The sequence below is a fragment of the Heterocephalus glaber genome, unplaced genomic scaffold (assembly GCF_053883595.1).
Source record: "Heterocephalus glaber isolate CG9 unplaced genomic scaffold, H.glaber_assembly_v1.0 deba00001509, whole genome shotgun sequence".
Taxonomy (NCBI): Eukaryota; Metazoa; Chordata; class Mammalia; order Rodentia; family Bathyergidae; genus Heterocephalus; species Heterocephalus glaber.
This window is the reverse complement of record NW_028258325.1, coordinates 18,820,023-18,839,401: the sequence shown is the minus strand read 5'-3', so window position 1 is coordinate 18,839,401 and position 19,379 is coordinate 18,820,023. Positions and strand designations below refer to the sequence as shown.

At 40.6% G+C, this 19,379-nt stretch overlaps 1 protein-coding gene and 1 long non-coding RNA gene across 3 annotated transcripts in view; one reads left to right on the top strand and one right to left on the bottom strand.

The window, feature by feature from the left end:
• LOC110349681 (uncharacterized) overlaps positions 1 to 16,411 on the bottom strand; it is a 45,064-nt gene extending 28,653 nt beyond the window's left edge. Inside the window, exons 1-3 of one of the 2 annotated variants that reach the window (XR_002395841.2) lie at positions 6,093 to 16,411; positions 4,190 to 4,306; positions 2,945 to 3,145 (exon numbers count right to left, since the gene is read on the bottom strand). This is a non-coding gene — a long non-coding RNA (uncharacterized LOC110349681). Of the gene's footprint in view, positions 1 to 2,944; positions 3,146 to 4,189 lie in introns of both variants that reach the window. The other variant, XR_015441299.1, reaches the window with a different exon arrangement.
• Positions 16,412 to 16,509: 98 nt separating this feature from the next.
• Positions 16,510 to 19,379, top strand: part of Dhx15 (DEAH-box helicase 15) — a 49,724-nt gene continuing 46,854 nt past the window's right edge. The window contains exon 1 of the mRNA XM_004847206.3: positions 16,510 to 16,795. Coding sequence (XP_004847263.1) covers positions 16,725 to 16,795 — 71 coding nt within the window. The 5' untranslated portion in view covers positions 16,510 to 16,724. The remainder of the gene's footprint in view (positions 16,796 to 19,379) is intronic.

Sequence of the window (19,379 nt, the reverse complement as noted above, 5' to 3'; positions counted from 1 at the left end):
CAAGACTTAAACTGAAAGCTCCTGAGACTCATATTTGCTTTAAGGACACAGGAAGACTGAAATTAGAAAGGGACACAAAAATATATTCCATGAAAATAGAAACCAAAAGAAAACAGAGAAGGCATTATGCCCGTACCAGAAAAAAATTGACTTTAGACAATAAGCTAATTCAGTAAAGTTGATAATATAAAATCTGCTGGGTTCAGGCCAGCAAATTCTGTTAGAGAGATGAATGAAGATGCAAGAGACAGAGAATATCTTTATGGGGGGCCAGGAGTCTTTACCAGAATGGACTGAAGTCCTGAACTGACTCAAGCCCCCAGATTTATTGAGAAACAACAAAGGCATAGTGTTCTGCTGAGTGCAGATGTTTGTTTTAGGTAGCAAGGCAGGCGAGCAAGGCACGGTAACAGTTTGGCTGAATAATTAACTTTTATCTGATTGTCCCCTCAGGAGCTTCTTTGTTTTCTCCTTAAGGTGCATGTCTGTGAGAGCTGGAAAAACATCCTGTTTTCAAGATGTTTTGACCCTTTGGAGTTAGCAGCCTTTCGCCTCCCAAGTCAACTCGAGTAGACATTGACCCATTGGGTGTCGCAAGGAACTCCGCAAAAATCAACATACAAAAATTGCTAGAATTCCTGTACACTAAAGACATACTATCCAGAAAGAATTCAAGGGGAGTTGGGGATATGGTTCAGTGATACTGTTTGCCTTGCCCACTCAAGGTTCTGGGTTCAATTTCCTGCATAAACAGGGCAAAAAATACACAAAGAAATCAAAGGAACAATCCCATTTACAAAGGCAACAAAAAGAATAAAACATCTCAAGATAAATTTAGCCAAGGAAGTGAAAAATATATTTACTGAAACCTATAAAGCATTGATAAAAGAAATTGAAGATGACACAAATAAATGGAAAGAAATCCCATGATCATGAAATGGAAAAATTAGTATTGTTAAATTACTCATACCACCAAGGCAATCTATAGGTTCAATGTAATCCCAATCAAAAATTCCAATGGCATTTTTATAGAAATAGAAAAAACAATCCTAAAATTCATAAGGAACCACAAGCCCTTTTTCATTTATTTTTTTGGAGACACAGTCTCACTATGTAGTCGAGGCTGGCCTTGAACTCATGACCCTACTGTAAGATTTCTTTCTAAGGCTGAGTATTTCTCTCTCTCTCTCTTTCTCTCTCTCTCTCTGTCTGTCTCTCTCTCTCTCTCTCAAACAATTTTCTCATGATGAGCACCTGGTAGAAATGACTGGATCCTGCAGCAGAACCTTCCTTGGGTCTAGGGATCCAGGGCTCCTTCCCTGGGACCTGGGCAGGATAGGGCTCCACTGGAGCTCTCCTCAGGACAATATTCACCAACCTGGCAAGGTGTCCTCAAAAAACGTCCAACAAAATGTGGCCACTTAGAGTTCTTGCTCCTGGAACCCTGGACCACAGCCATTTCAACTGTGCTGGATGTCCATACACACAGGCCAGGAAAATTCACAGGTATCCTTGCCCCAGATCCCTCATATGTTAGTACAAAGCCACCTGGCATTCCAGGTGGGGCCTGATTGTGCTGTATTTAATATACATGCCTCCTTGCTGAGAGACCCCGGCATCATTTTTTACCAACTAGAATTCTTTCTCAGTCTAGCAGAATTCAAGGCTTTTCCTGAGGCTTTGTGTCACATCCCTCTTTCCCTGGAAAGAGTTGTCTCTATATTTTTATTTCTCATTCACCCAATTCACCTAATTTGGTCTTCCTCCCCATAACTTTTCTGAAACAGCTTCTATAAGGATCACCAGTGGCCTGTTATTCCAAATCCAGTGGTCTGTACCACCTTCCTCATGTGATAGGTTTACACTGTTGCTGTAACAAATTACTGCATCGTAAAGCAATAAGAATCATATTTTACAGGTCCATATGAAAGAAGTTTGACAGGCACTTACCAGGCTAAAATCAAGATGCCTCAGAGCTATATTTCCTTTTGGAGACTCTAGGGAAGAGTCTGTGTCCTTGATCATTGAGATATCAACAAAATTTGGTTCTCGTGGTTGTAGGGCTGTTTCCTTGTTGGCTGTCAGCTAACAGTTGATCTCAGTTTCTAGAGAGTACACTTATTTCTTTGCTCCTGGCCCCCATTCTCTCTCTTCAAAGCCAGTAATGGTGGACTGAGTCCCTCTCTTGCTTTGAATCCCTCCTGCTTCCTCATCATTTCTCTCCCTTGGTGTAAGAAGGTTAAAGTGCCCAAGTGGCAGCCATTGTGGAAGTATTTTAGGAACTGGTATTCTTAAGTGCTAAATCCCTAGAGTTTTAGGAATGGGAAGCACAAATTACCAAAATGAATCACTGGGAGTGAAGGGAAGTAGGGATATTCCTGCTCCCACTATTTTTTTTTAAGACCTATATATTCTACCTGCTGGGGAAACAGCACCCTATAAAGGTCATTCATTTTGAAAGTGCACTGCATTCTAAAGAATGGCATGCCATCTTCACAAGGTATTGTCTTTGAGCTGGTCCTTCTATCAGGCCATTGACCTCTTGGTATTGCAGTATGTAATATGAACATGGTCATATACTTGCTCCTGGACCTGCTTTAATATTGAGTCCCTTTGTCTGATGGTCAATGACAGAGGCTGGCTGATATTAATTGGATGATATGGTTTTAGTGCCTTCTGCATGGTGGATATTTTCTGATTAACATACAATGCAAAGATCTTTACATTCTGCCCACTTCCCTATGGCCATCCGCAAGGCTTCATCCTATGCTTTGTTGTCCTCCAATCTTCCCAAAGCATTCTCTTTCCAGGACCCTGGACAAGATATATTACACTGTCCATGAGTCTCTGTGGAGTCCAAGTTTCAGCCACTTGTTTTACCACACTAAGAGGCTGACCAGGTGTACACCCTGCAATTCTTCCCTCTGAAAGGATGTCTACTTACCTCTGTATTTCAAGATTTCCTGAGTAGGGAAACTGTGTAGCCATCGTACATTTCTGGCCTGTCCTGGGGTACAAAGTTCAGCCGTTTGTGAATCAAACTCAGGCTTTTCCATCCTACATGAATCATGTATGATCCCCTTCTCATGCAATCATAGATATGCACTGGCAGTGATACAATAGTAAGAACTTAACAACCAGCTTTCTGAAAAAAACCCAAAACACCTGTTTTTTAGTATTAGCTAGTTTTTATTGTATGTTTATACTAGGTCAATTTCAAGCTACCAACATGGCATCAATAGGCTCGTAAGATTTCTGAAATTTTAACAGTAAGCTCCCGTGAGCTGATTGGTACAAACTGTCTCCCACACACCCATGGAGGTGACAGAGAAATGCTGTGTAACAGAAGTGGATGACATGAGTTACCTGCATGCTGCTTGCTCATGCAACTTGCTTGTCCCTTCTTGTTTTATTGATGTTCAGTCCTCAATTTACTTCTTCCATCTAGACCCATCCTAACTAAACTGTGGCTTGGTGGATGTAATAGAGCCTAGCTTGTCAGGGGTCATTCTGATAGCATGGTCGTTTGATGTTCCATGGTTAGACACTTTTATCTGTGAGGGCCTAGTAATATTCCAAGAACTGGGTTTTTTTGTTTGTTTGTGTTTTTTGGTGTTTTTTTTTGGTACTGGGGATTGAACTCAATACCTTGCGCTTGTAAGGCAAGCGGCAGAACCACTGACCTAAATCCCCGGCCTAAGAACTTTTTTTTTTTAAAGATGCCTAAGTCTCTTTTGCAACTGGCATGGCTTTGATCCAGGACCTACATTATGATTCTCTGATTGGGGCATACCATAAACCTACATGTCATCTTTTTCTACTACTGATTGTCCCCAATACCATAGGATCTCATGGATCATATGGTCCAAGAGGCCAGATGCTTGCCCTGAAGCCTGAACTTGATGTGGAGTCCTTTCCTTGTAAGGAAAACAAATTATTCTCTGTCACTCAGTATATGAGCTGGAGCAGTACTTCTAGGAACACATTACCTCTAGAACCTGAAGAAGCTACCTAGTAGTCATTGTACTGTCATTCTTGTGATAGCAGATACAAGATGCAATAATTTCTCCTTTACTTGGTAAAGGATGTTTCAGCATGCCCAAGAAACACTGAATTCTAAAAAATGACTTGTGTGGTGGGCTCCTGTTTCTTTTCAGGTGTATTTCCCTTAAGAGTGAAAGTGACTTACCAAGACTTCCAACCTGCTGGCCACCTCTTGTGCATTTGGTTCCACTAACGGTGTCATCAGTTAACTGGACCAGTGTGATACTCTGCAGGATGCCCAGCTGAGCTATGTCCTTTCCGACTACATTAGGACAGAAGACAGCTGAGTTAACTTAGTTCTTAGGCAAGGCTAAAAATGGACACTGTTGCATACAAAGGAATGTGGTGAATTGTTTTTGATTCTTTTCTGAACAAGATAGAAAAAGAGTGGATTTACCAGGTCATTGGCCACACATGTACCCAAATTCCTGCTAATGCACTCTGGCAAAGCTCTCACAACAAGGCACAGAAACTACAAATGGGAATAGTATCACAAATGGTTAGATTTGTGATAGTCCATCTCAGTTCTCTGGAATGTGTTTGGATTTTACAGAGGCCAAACCAGTAAATCAAATGGAGGTATGATGAAAACACCATCTATTTATCTTTTAAATCTTTAAAGGAGGCAAACTTTTAAACTGTTTCTCCCTAATTTTTCTTATTGTGGTAAAATATACAAAAAGAAAAACTAGCACTTTAACCATCTGAAGTGTACAGTTTAATATGTCAATAACGTTCATTCACACTACATGCAACCATCCCATCCATCTCCAGGCCTTTTTCATCCCAAACTGAAACTCTGGATTCTGAAGCCCTGCACTCATGAAACAATGATGTCCTATTCTCTCTTCCTACCCACCCCAACAACCACCACCACTCTCAGACTCTGGATTTGACTGCTGTAGGATGCTTATAGAAACAAACTCATAATATTTGGCCTTTTGGGTCTGGTTTGTTTCATTTAGCACATTTTCAAGGTTCATCCATGTTGTAGCATGTGTCAGGATCTCCTTTGTTTTGAAAGCTAAATAACATTCTATTTGTGTGTATATATTGCATTTTGTTTATCCATTCATCTGCTAATGGTCATTTGGATTTTTTTCACCTTTTGGCTACTGTGAATAAGGCTGCTGTGAATATTTATGTGTTATTTTCTTTTTAAAAAATTAACCATCTTAATAGGTGTGAGGTGATATCTCATTGTGGTTTTGATTACATTTCTCCAATATTACCAATGCTGACTATCTTTTCATGGGTTTGTTGGCCATTTATATATCTTCTTTAGAGAAATGTCTATGCGGTTTTTCTTTTTTTACAGTCAGCATAACTTTTATTGGTACATTTTAGGTATACAATATGCTGACATTCATTACTAGAAATTTGTACCTTTACATAATCTCTCTTGGTTCTTATTTTTTTTCCCCCTTCCCCTGCCCTCCCTTCAACCCCTCCACCCCTCCCTATTTACAAAGACTTTGTTTCCATTTTTGCATTTTCTCATATTTATTCCTTTTCCTCCTTTCCTTTCCCCTTCCCCTTCCCCTTCCCCTTCCCGTTTGGACCTTTTCTTCCTATTTCATATTATCTACTATACATTTTGATCCTTATTTACACTTTCAGTTTCTCGCACCAGAGAAACCATTCAGTATTCATACATGTGTTTCCTATTTACTTCACTTTAGAGTATGGCCTCAAAGTGCCTTTATGCAGTTTTGAATCAGATTGTCATTTTGTTGTTAAGTGTTAGGAGCTCTCTAAATATTCTGGGTATCTTTTGCATATTGCACATATGACTTGAAAACCTTTCTTCCCATTCTGTGAGATGTTTGCTTTTTTACTCTGTTTGTAGTGTTTTTGTTGACTAAAATTCCTCAATTTTATAAAGTCTGATTTAGGAAGTTTGCAAGTATATTTCTCAAAATAGTGTCTCTTCCTATTTCCCTCCCTCTTCTCCTGGAACTCCCACAGTATGTGTGTTGATTTGCTTGTTTTGTGTTTGTCAGCTTTCCATCACTATCACATATTGGAAAAGTTTTATTTTGGCTCACAGATTTGGAGTTTCCAGTCCGTGGTCAATCAGCCCTGTTACTTTGGGCCTATGGCAGCGCATCATGGTGGGAATACATATTCAAGCAAACTGCTCACTTCATTCCCTGAAAGTGAAAGAGAAGGAGGGAAGAAGGAAGCAGGTCCCACAACCCCCTTCAAGAGTACAACCTCAGTGACCAAAACACCTCCCATTAGGCCACACCTCTTCACATTCCCAGCACCTCTCAACAGTGCCAAGCTGGAGGTCAAGCTTTAACACGTGGGCTCTTTGCAGACTTCCCAGATCTAAACGACGCTAGTGTCCCACAGGTTTCCTTCACTTTTTTCCGACTGTTTTCTTTTTGTTTATCAGAGTTAATAATTTCCATTTTCCTATTTTTGAGTCTGCTAATTCATTTTTTTCTACTTTCTCAAATCTTCCTGTGAGTCCCTTGATTAAAGAGAGAGCCACCATTGGACTTCTGAGTAATGTTGATACTTCTGTTACAGAGTACCTATTTATTGACTTGGTGAGTATTATAGTCATCTACCGGGGTTTGCAGCTCTATTTCACTCTAGCTTGCTCCCTTTTCTTTTTTGAGCTGTTATATTCCCTCTTACACTGTCTACTACACTCGTTCTGGCATTTCTACTTAGCTTGGTACACTGTGGATTATTGATCTTCCCAGTTTTTAGAAGACTTCCTAAGTGTGTTCACATTATTACCTGGATTTCTTAAGTGAATGTTAAATCCTGCATCCTGAGAATTCTCCCTAATTAATTCATTCTCCAGCTTATGTTCTATGTTCCCCTATCTATAACCTTCAGAATTCAGACCCATGCAAATGCTCCTGGCTCATGTTGGTACCTGTTATCCAGGTCCTACAATTTCTTTGGGGTAGGGTTGCATTTTAATGTTATCAGTCCTATGAGATCCCTGGAATATCATATATAGTCACTTGACTCTAATTGTTGCCTAGTTACCAGTAGAAAGGGATGTATTCTGATGGTGGTGGTCGTGGTGAATATTATTTTGCAGAGAGAAGACCTTTGCATCATCCTGCAAAGATGGAGCATTAGCTTTTGTAAGGAAAGGTGGGACAATTTTGGTATGCTCAGCAGGTTGAGGATAATCTAGAATTTTCAGGTATTTCAACTCAAATGTGCCCGTTATGTGCACTCTTGCCCAGTCAGGACCCTGACCTTGTTGTATTCTTACTGAACCAGCCAATGTGGGTTAAAAGGTATTTGGATTAATTTAACAGTTTTAATTTGCATGAATGCTCACTTATCTGTTAGCCAATTTGAATAAAGTACCTTCAGAGATTTTATCACATAGCCATAACATATAACATGTGTACAAAGGTAACACATAAACACATACACACACAAAGATCCTATAGCATTTACTTTAGAATTTTAGTCATGAAACAAAGTAATATGTAATGCAAATTTACGGTTTATAGCAGATGATTGAATCTAAATTACATTTATGACCAAATGGAAAAAGTTAAGGTCACTTATTTATGTAAACTTTAAGATTTTTATTTGTAGTCTCAAAAAGGCTATAGACTAAGTTTTTCCGGTAAAGCAGTTCTCATAGCACCTTGGTTTTTTTAAAAGTCTCTTTTAGTTTATTTTTTCCTTTTCTTAATCTCAAATGAGTTTACAAGTTAGCACTTAGGTGTTTGTGTTCTAGCTAGAATTGGCTTAAACAAAAACTTCCAAGTGACCTTGAATAACAAATTTATCTTAATACAGTATGAGCAAATAAAGTCAGCAAAAGAAAAATAGAGAACTGAAAGCTTTTACATATTAACCCTATAATTGCAGTTCAAGAATTATCTTAATGCTCTTCATTAGAAATCTTTCAAGTTAGGCATGTCAATCAAACAAAAACTATTCAAGTAAGCATGCAGAATCAAAAGTGAAATCACTAGAGAAAGACCATAAGATGTTACTATAACTCAATTATGTAATAAGTACAGAAGAAATCCCTGTCACTGTCAAGGAACAGAGTAGCCTTGTGCCAAAGCTATTCCTAGGGGTCCTGGGGGCAATTTTCTTTGATGGTTTTGAATTAAATTCTGCCCAATGCTGTCTCTGGGTCCCATTTTCAACCCACTTCTTCCTGATTCCAAACAGTACTAGGATTATCACAAAAGAAATCTTTTCATAGATTGTTGCTGAAAGTCACCTAATTTTGGAAAATGCAACCCAATGGGCTGCATGTGGGGATCAAATTGACATTTCCTATTCCTCAGGATTTAGATATAGCCAGTCAAAAATATATAATTATGTTATTTACATGATGGCTAGAATCGGCTCTCAGACCAAAGCAGACCAGACTAATGCTTCCTTTTGGAAGTCAAAGAAGAATTTCTGTGACTACAGATTCCCTAATCCTTCTTCACAATGAAGGCCAAACCAGAGTTTCCTTTTGGAAGTCCAATATTGGGGATCCTTGAGACCAGAGTCCTCAAAATGAAGACCAAATTAAAGGGAAGGAGAAATAGGAATTTTGTCACTTGTACTAAAGTTACTCACCAGATAAGATGCCACCCAAATCCAGAAACCATTTTTGTTGAAAAAGTGAAATTGTGCATGGAAGATTGGGTTCCAAAGTAGGGAAAGACCCAGGGACAGGAGCTGGGATAAGTGACTCAGGCAGCTGCTTGGACTTCAGGATCTCAATACTGGCAAAGGGCTGTCAAGCCATGGGAAAAAGTTCTGCTTGGGATTGCCCCCTGGCTGGTTCACCAAACTGTTACCAAATAGGTTCACAGTTTGCCAATCACTGAAATGACAAGTTTTGCAAAGGAGAGTTTATTCACAGGTGGCCATGCACGTGAAGATGGGAGACCCATGTCTCAAATCAGCCTTGATAAGGACAGGGTTTGGGGTATTTATCTGATCAGAAAGCAAGGCAATATAAAGTGTGGAGAAAGGTGATTGGAAGTGAAGTGATCAGCGGTCTGCACATATGTAATCGATCTTCATGGCTCTTCATAGGATGTACATTCAGAAAATAGCAGCATTAACATATTTTGATCATAACATGTAAAACTAGGGGAGAGGCAGGGACAAGGGGGGTCCTGGGGGAAATGATTAAAGTATGTTAAGGCATATACAAATATGTCAGAATGGAACCCATTAATCTGTATAACCAATATGCACTAATTTAAAAAGTAAGGGGAAGAAGAAGAAAAATAAGATGGCAGCATTAGCGTGGTCTAAGGGTAGCGTTTGGCTTCCTGAAGCCAAGGAGGTTACCCACTGAATACCCAAAGGGAGACCCAAAGGAAGAATCAGTAGTTTCTTTTTTTTGTTGGTCTTCTTTATAATTTGTGTATTGATACATGTTTGCCATACATAATCATCACATTCATCATAGGGAATTTGTACTTCTACATAACTGTGTTTGTTACTTTTCTCTTTTTGCTGAGACAAAATACCCAACATCCAGTTAGAGGAAAGGGTTTATTTGGCTTACAGTTCGTAAACGTTTCAGTTCATGATCTGCTGGCTCCAAAGCAGGGTAGACGGCAGACAGGCGTCACAGAGGAGAAACAACATGGCACCCACATGGTAGCAAAGGCAACAAGAGGGTTAACAGCATCTTTCTGCCCCTTTTATCTTATTCAGACTACCGGGATTAGGGCAGTGCAAAACTAATCACTCACACATAGTGGTTTAGTAATCATACGCCTTTAGTCTCAGCATCACACATTCCAGATTCAACTTCCTCTGAAAAAGAAAGCCCCACCTCATCCACGTGAGGCTTTGGGGGACATCTAAACACAGACCAAAGCAAGAATATGTCTTAATTTTTCTTTTTTCCTATTCTCCTCCCCTTCCTTCAACTCTTCTTCACTTCCCCATTTACAAAGGGTTTGTCTCCATTTTTTTCTTTCCATTCTTTCTTTTTTTATACCTTTTCCCTTCCTTCCCTTCTTCCTCCCCCTTTGCCTCCCATTTGAACATAATCTTCCTACTTCCCAATATTTATCCCCCATTTTGCTCCTTATTTACCCTTTGGATTTTTTCCCACAACAGAAACAATGCAATATTTAAACTTGTGTATCTGATTTACTTCACTTAAAATTATGATCTCAAGGGGCATTCATTACCTAAAAATGTTTCATGTTTATCCTTCTTTAAGACAGAGTAGTAAGAGTCAGTAGTTTCAACAAAAGTGACCTTCAAGTCCCTGAAAAGTAACCTAGGCAACTGTTATTATCCTAACCCAGTAGTGGCGAACCTATGGCACTTACGCTGCAGTGGGCTGTTTGTTATAATTGAAAGCTCTAAAATGTTCACCATCACTGCCCTAACTCATGTCAGAGATGTTATTTTTCTCTGGTATTTTGTCACAGCAAGGCTATTGGGAGATTAATAATATATTTGTCAGCTGTGGGACCTTCATAATTAGTTATTGTTAAAGTCAACTAAAAGTAAACAACTGAAAGTGAGCAAAGCTAGAAAGTTTATTCAGGGTTTCCCCCAGTTTTAAATTCACACTTGCTATTGTTTAAATCCTGGAACTGGCTGTCAGTTTTCTCTACCTTTTGGCTACAGGAGATAAGAACCTTTTGGTATTTTCAGAAGGACCTCTGATGTGTTTGTCAGTTTTCTGTCACTGTGACAAAATACCAGAGAAAAATAATTTAAAGAAGGAAAGATTAATTTTTGCTCTTGGTTTCAGAATTTTTTGTCCACAGTTGGCTGGTTCCATTGATGTAGTCTGAGGTAAAGCAAAATATACCCTAAGCTATGTTCTACCTGACACCACTCACTCATTGGCAGCTAACATGATCCAAAATCCAATCGTGCTATACTTTCTTGGAGCATTCCTAGCATCAGATCTGTTATGCTGATTCCATGAAAAGTGAGTGCTCAGGAAGTTTATTAAGGAGTACACTTGGGATCAATATTTGTGTGAGGAAAGGGATGAAAACAGGATCAGACAGGGAAAGGTTGGCACTGATGCCATCGGGTAATAGTGTTTGGCCTTCATCTCTGGTTCCTGAGAGGTAACTTTGAAACCCTTCGAATTTCCTGAGTGATAGTTGTGTCTTTGCTATTTATTATGAACCCTTGCATCCTACCTAAATGACTGAGGATAGAGGTGGGGGAGTTAGCTGTGCCAGGAAGACCAACTATATGATAAAAGGACATGATGTCAGCCCAACCTCCTGACCTTTGTTAAAAAAATGTTTTATTAGTACATGTTTGCAGTACGTAATGATTACATTCATCATAGGGAATTGGTACATGCAAGCAACACATCTCAATTCTTTTTTCCCCTTCTCTTCCACCCCCATCTTCAAAAAAATTATTTCTTCCAGCATCAGATTTATTTATTTTATAAGTCTTTGTCAAGTTAATTATCATACTGGATTATAGTAACTTTTCTGTCTCTTTTTTTCTGTTGTCATTTATTTTGCACGTTATATATTGGGTATCTCATAAGCTTGTGTGTCTGATTTATTTCACTTAACATTATGGTCTTGAGGGGTATCCATTTTCCAACAAATGACTTGAGTTTATCCTTCTTTATGGCAGAGTAGTACCCCATTGTATAAATACCATATTTTCTGTATTCATTCATCGGTTGATGGTCGTATAGCTATCTTGAATTGTGCTGTTATAAATATGGGTATCCATGTATCACTGTAATAAGATGTCTTTAACTCTTTTGAGAAGAGAGCTAGAAGGAGAATAGCTGGGTCAAAATGGAATTTCTATTTTTAGTTTTTTGAGAAATCTCTATACTGATTTCCATAATGGTTGTACCAGTTTACACTTCTACCAACAATGCAGAAGTCCTCCACACCCTCAGCCTCTCCTGTATTTGCTATTCTTTGATTTCTTGAAGATAACCATTCTTTTTGGATTGAGATGGAATCTCAGTGCTATTTTAATTTGGATTTCTTGAATGGCCAGCAATGTTGAAGATTTTTTAATATATTCATTGGTCATTTGTATTTCTTCATCTGAGAAGTTTCTATTTATTTTGGATGCCAATTTTTTTGATTGGGTCTTTAAATTGAGTTCTTTATATATTCTAGATATTATCACAGTCCTTTATCTGAGGAGTCCAGCCTCCTGACCTTTAAGGAGGGGAGAGAGGGTGGAAATTGAGTTTGATCTTAGCACCAATGATTCAATCAGTCACAGCTGTATAATGAAATTCCAATAGAAATTGGAGACAATGGAGGACATTGATGTGCAAGAGGTCATGTGTCCTAATTCCACGAGGAAAGAGTACAGAAGGTCATATTTGTATCATTCACGATAAAACTTTAATCATAGCTGAGCCGTGTCTGTGGGCAGCATTGGCAGCAGAGGGCTATCTCATACTGGAAGTCAGATTTTGGTGGCAAGCCATAGCACCCACTACATTTCATAACTATTTCTATTTCTTAAATAGTAGAGAGGATAAGGGAATTAAAAATAGTACTGAGGGCCGGGGATTTAGCTCAGTAGTTCCGGCACCTGCCTCGCAAGCGCAAGGTCCTGAGTTCGATCCCCGGTACCAAAAAAAACAAAAACAAAAAACCCCAACAAAACAAAACAAATAAAAATAGCACTGAGGATTACTTTAAATTTCTAAGCGTTTTGTAGCTAAAGACAATTCAAAGAGCGAGATTGGTGGGTTGATCCTGGCAATCCCTCAAGAGTGAACACATTGTTTTCCCACTTAGATCTTTCTGTTGTTTTCCTATTGTCTTAGGAAGGATAAATTCTTAAATCCTCAGCAGGACTCCTCAGGCTCAACATGATACTGCCCTTTCCTGCACCTGAGACCACTTCTTCCTTCTTTACTTGCACCCATGAGTTGCACATAGCTTTTCTAAGTTTCAGGGCTTCTGTTGAAATCCTTTCTTCCCTCTTTACCTGGCCAGTTTCTTATTACTTTTTTTTTTAAGGTCTTTGTCTAAGTGTCTCTTTTCTTAGAGAGGCCTTCCTTCACCCTTATTCTAGATCAAGCCAACTTGTTACATGCCTTCATAGCTCCAGTAGGTGTATCTGTAGGTATCTGATAGTAGGTCATCTGTAGGTGACCTTTATTAGCACTTACATATCAACACAGGTATTCAAGTGTTATCTATTTAACGCTTGTCTCTCCCTCCAACAAGTTTCATAAAGGCAGGAACTATGCCTATATCATTCTTTCCTCCTTCCCTAACACTTAACTCTGTCTGACACTGGAGCCTAAATGTTTGTCATGTGAATAAATGAATGAAGTAATTAAGGAATGGGTAACAATGATACAGTGTAATGGTTAACAATGTGGATCTGAAGTCAGACTGGGTCCAATTCCTCCAGATTCTGATTTAACCACCTAGAGCTCTGCAAATTAGTTTTCTTCTTGGACAACATAGAAACTTGTCAGTTCACATTGAGATTGTCAGATTGGGAGCATTCATTCTCAACATCCACACTTAGGGTGGTTTATTACCCACCCCCATGGTTCATGTGTTTGAAAGGTGATTGGATTATGGGAGCATTATAGCTGACTTGACAGTTAGTCAATGGGGTCTGGTCAGAAGAGGCAGGTTGCTGAGGCCATTACCTGGAAGGGTATATCTCCCTTCCCAGCTCCTCTCTTGGTTCTCTGCTCCACCATGCCCCTCTGCCGTGCTGTGTTTTCTTTGGAGCCAGCCAACCCTGGACTGAAAGACGAGCCAAAATAAATCTCTCCTTTAATTTGCGAGTGCCAGGTCTGTGTCTCAGCAATGAGAAAGTGACCAAGACACACATCCCAGGAGAATAAAGTGAAATGAGACATACCTAGCAGCTCAGAATAGGCTGAATTCCAGAACTATCTTCTTGGTCAGTTTTTTATGGATCTATTTCTTCACCTGTAAACAAGTCTAACTCATAGCACCTAACTCAATGTTGCTATAAAAATACACTAAAATATTCAAGGAAAAGTGTCTGTTTCATTAGTTAAGGCTGAGAGACACCTCTGACTTGAGCCCTGAAGTTGGTTAACAGCATAAGACACTTTCTACAGGTGACTTAAGTCCAGGCCATAGACCAAATAAGTGATCAGAATGTTGCCTTAGCAGGCAAAGAGTCAGAGTAAAGGAAACAGACTATTCTCTGGAAACACTAACACAAGGTGTGTGTGACGCAGTGGGTGGTTCTTTAGGGATAATTATGTCTAAAAATCTAGGAAGGATCATTTAGACCTAGAACTCTGCTCCTCCTACCACGAAGCATGAACATCCAGACAGATTCTTGAAACGATTTCCCTTTATTCTAGATTCCAGAAAGGCCACTGTCCTTTGGTGAATATGACCTTTTTTCAGTAACTCAGGTTGCACACAATTGATAGGTTGGTTTTCTTGAGATATATCCTAGGCTCAAGGGGAAAGCCTCAATACCTTGATTTCAACTTCTCCTTTACTGAGTTTCCTACACATTTATGATAGCCTGATTCTTTTAGATTGGAACACTTCTGGAGGTTGAATTCTAATTATTTTCCTGATTATTTCTCTACATTTTTAGAGTACTTTCTAATAATCTTGAAACTGGGAACCTTGGAGCCTGGGACTGGAACTGTTGGGAGTGAAATCTGGATTTTGATTCTGTGGTTGACACTAGCTGGCTGTGTGAACATGGGCATGACTTAGCGATCAAGTTCCTTCATTTGTAAAGTAAGGCAGAAAGAGAAAATTAGCCGGGATAGATTCATAATTTAGTGATTTATATCATGATCTCTGAAAAAAGCCAATATATTGTAATGTACACTTATGGTGGAATGTTGTACTGAATATTTTATAAATTAAAAAATTCACTTTTCTTTGTGTTGACTTTAGAATGTGGATCTGGTACAAAAATAAAAGTCCTGCCTGTTGCAGAAGTTTCAATAGCATTTAATCTTACTGAACGGAGTTCTGAGAATTTGCTAAGAACTACTAGAGCACAGAGTATGGTCCTCAGGACAGCCAGAGACACAGCATGAAAGACAAAGATTGCGGGCCAGGTATGTAGAGCAGAGCTGGTTTGGGCAAGGTCCTGGGTTCAATCCCCAACTCCACAAAAACAAAAACAAAACAAAACAAAACTCCTGCTTGGGTTAATGCATAGATTATTTTCTTGTGCATTTCTTCTAGGAATGAATGCAGTTGAGCAAGCAGAGGTTCTAGGAGAAATCCAAAGTCCTATTGATATAGGAGAAATATAACTCCTAAACTGCCAACTTGTTAGACATTAAATGTGCCGAGTTCATGTTCTTTGAAATAGAAGAGTGAAATTTCAAGAACAACAGAGGTTCAGAGCAGGAAAGGTTTACTGAAAGGTAGCTGCTGAGAAGCAGGGGGGGGTCCTGAGCGAAGTTACAACGTGGGTACAACGTGGGTCAAACTACAATCTATAAATTACAAGTATAGCTGTCTAGCTAATACTGATCCAACAGGGAAGTGGTCACATAGCAAGGGTACATGGAAAGAACAAAGGCATTTTTGGGAAGGGATGGGTCTGGATGCTCTGGTCACCCACCTGGGCGACTGATGCCTATCTGGACTTACTGGACTAGGTGGTGCTAATTACAGAATAATTCCAAGTTACTGTTTAAGCCTTAGTAGGCCTGGCCATTGCATCTCTTTTCTGGAGGCCTGGCTTTCTTCAGATGCGCCTCCAGGCACAATTCTGACATCTTTATTTTTCACTCACTTCCTTGAGAGTCCTGTCCCTCTCTGACTGTATATTAATTTCTATCTAACTTAGCTACCTATGCGATTATCGGTCATCTTGCCCCACCAATTTGCTATCACTATAGATGCAGCCCTAATAAATGGCTATGCGATTTGACCTCCCTCATCCTTCGCACCCACATCTATAAAATACCTTGTGGGGTTACAGTAAGAATGAAAACACAGGAAGGACTAATCCTGAAAGTTATAAGACACACAGGAAAAAAAGTAAAGTGAAGAGTGTCCTGATTGCCAACTGTCTATACTGTGGCTAGTAAAAATATCCATACCTTGAGTACATGTTTGTGTTGAGTAAAAACAAGGGTAGAGTGGATCATGACGAATCTTACCACTTCTCACTTCAGTTTTCTCATTGCAATTGAGTGTCTCCTGAAATGACTGCAAATTCTAGGTCTGGAGTTAGTTTTGTTCCGGGCTGTATGATCTTCATGGATTTCACAACCTCTCAGACTTCCCTAAAGCCAGGGTAACACAGATGGACAGGATCTCCTAAACAAGACCAGACTTTTTCAAGTTCCGAAGGCAAAAGCGTAAAGCGAGACTGAAAGGGAAATGTGCAGATAGTACTGCTCACCCCTACCCCCAGCAGCCCCTGGGATGGGCCTAAAGCTCCAGGAAAGGGGAGGAGGCCGACGGAGCTGAGAGACGTCTGGCCAATCCGGAGGCTGGCGGGCCTGGAATTCCCGCCTCTGGGCTGCGCGCACGCACATGCACGTACAGCACGCACGCTGCGGAAGCGCGCGCGCAGGCCCAGCCCTCGTCGCTGCCGCCATTTTACCTCCTGGTTCCGGCCGCACCGTGTGGGTTCTTGTAGCGGGAGGGGTGGGGGTTCCCCCGGAGTTAAATAGCTTTCCTTTCCTGTGCTCAGAGAGCCGCCAGCTGCTTTTTCCTTTCTCTTCGACCGCCCGTTGGAAGAGTGCGAATATGTCCAAGCGGCACCGGTTGGACCTGGGGGAGGATTACCCCTCCGGCAAGAAGCGTGCGGGGACCGATGGGTAAGCCAGGCCGGGGGCGCGAGGCGGCGGCTCGGGCTTTGTTGCGGACCTGGCGGGGTCAGCCGGAGCCGGACTGGTCGAGCGGCTCCCAGAGCCCGAGCCTTTGTTTTGCTTTAGGCTCGGTTCAGCAGTCGCGGATCCAGGAGAAAGCCGGGCCACTTCGGCCCGGCAAGGGCGTCGGAGATGCGTGTGGCAGGGCCGCCGCTTGGGCTTGTCGGGAGAGTGGAGAGGCCTATGGCGACCGCGAGGGCGCCGCCTCTGCCAGGCCGAGCCGGCGAGAGTCACTTTGGACGGAATCGGGCTGGCGTGCGTGCGTGCAGCGCGGACCGCGTGGCCTCGCTGCCCGACTGTGGCCTGGAGCCGGGGCCGAGGGTGGGAGAGGGCGCGGTAGCGTCTTCGCGTCCGAGGGCACCGGGCGCTTCCCGGCGAGAGGGCCCGGGGGAGGGAGGGAGTGTCTGGATGCTCGGGAAGGGGAAAGGCGGAGGGCGGGAAGTAGAGAAGCGCGAGGATTCTTGTGTAGGTTGGGATGAGGGTGGCGGGAGTTGAGTGAGTTCCCTGGGGAAGGTAGAGTAGAGGACCTTCCGGGAGAAAGGAAAATGTGGAGTATACCTGATGGGGTGAAAGGCAGGGTTGGAGCGACTGAAATTTAATAGTCTGGCGGGAGAGATCGTGCCTCAGTCCATTCAAACCTTTCAGAGTCCGGGAGTAAGCAAACTTCCGCGCTCTGCGTACTCCCGCCATCTCTTTTATTTCCTGCTTCAGTTAAAATAGTAGTTACCGAGCATCCCAAGGGTGGGTGGACGGCAGATTTTTTTCCCGTGAGTTTTTATTTTCTCTTTTTTTCCCGTTTTCTTCATAAGTAGCTATTGAAGTAGAGAGATCCTTTTCAAAACCTGTTAGTATTTTTGGCAACATGTCGTCCACGTGGAGGTTGAGGAATACAGTTCCATAGTGTTCTAGATTCCTTTCTCTTAGCCTTTTCCTAAAGCTACAGAGGAATTTCGCAACTAATTTAAGCAGTTGTTAGCAAAATCATTTTTCCCCCAGTGCTCGAACAAGTGCTCTTGAAGTTGAGAGATCACTGGGTAATTAAGGCAGAAAAACAAAAAAACCCCTCAAAAGTCCGAATATCCATATAACTTTGCGTAATTTTCTTTTATTGTGTGCTGTGGCATAAAAAACTGTCATATATATGGTTTTATAAATTTTTATTCACTCAGTTCTTTGGGACTGATTTCTAGGTAATCTAGGTAATCTCACTGTTACTAATGTCAGTGTGTGAGAAGTAATCCAGGATAGGATTACCTTTCTGTGCCTTCCATTTGTTGTATGGAAGTAGGTTTATGCCACATTTTAATTCTGTAGATTTTAAAATCTTATATTAGCCATGTAATAATACAATATGTAATAATACAGTAACATAAGATAGTCTCTTAGGCTGCCCCCCCCATTAAAAACAGTATGTTTGAGATTAGACCTGCAAACAACTTATAAGAGTATAATAAGCTCTGAGAGAGACCAGAGTTAAGGTTGCTTGTACACATTCTACACAGTTGATAGTAGATTCTAGAACACTGCTGTTTTCATTTTTACTCTTTAGCACACAGCCTAGTACTGTAGTTAAGAGTCAATCACAGCCTGTGTTAATGACATATATAATAGGTTGGTAAAATAGGGAACACTTAGTTCTTGACTGCTGTGAAGCAAAAAATTGCCTGTCATTTGGCTAAAATTCAACTGATGTCCCAAAAGAGGTCAGGTTGAAACAAAGTACACGGGAACAGAATTAGTTCGCTTATTGGTATTTGCGCACCATTTAAAATGCTTTCCTTGGCATTAGTGGTCTCAATACGTTTGTGTGCTTGATTTTCTCTTGAAAATTACATACTCGTTAAAAATCAGCTTTTTGGGTGCATGTGAATCCCTTGGATATTATTTGATATTTGCCCGTATGTAAGGGAGAGTTCATCGTAGAGTAGGGCCAAGTTTTAAAGAACTTTTGGAGGGAAGTTTTTGCTAATTCTTGTCTCATCTGAGTGCCATTTCTCACAGAATTGGTTTTTTTTTTTAGAGATGGGCTTACAGTGTTTTTAGTGCTAAACATTTTTTGAACAGTTGATAAGTCATACATCAATTTTGATGCCTCCCAGAGGATATGTAGATTTTAAGAGTTGATAATTATTGTAACAAGTGTATTTGAGAATAGGTTTGTCGTTTTAATGAACTGAGGTGTCAGATAACCGTTGTCTGATTTCTCTAGTACTATGAAGTGAGGGTAGTTTTGTGGATGATTTCACCCATATCCATGGTCCTGAACTATACAGAGATTTATTTACTCTTGATATAAAGTTGTATGTGTCTGTGACATACTCTGCCCTCTTTCCATAAGCCCACAAAGTCTTCAATATAAAACTATTACCAAAAATGACAATTTACTGTGAGACGTGGAAAAACCACAAGAAATGTCTGTACAGAGGTATAATGAGAAAGGCAATTAATTTTCTGAAATCTTGTTTTCATTTTTGGGAAACATTTTATGATGAAAAGTTTTGGAGTTCCCTGCATATTTACTCAAATTGTGAAC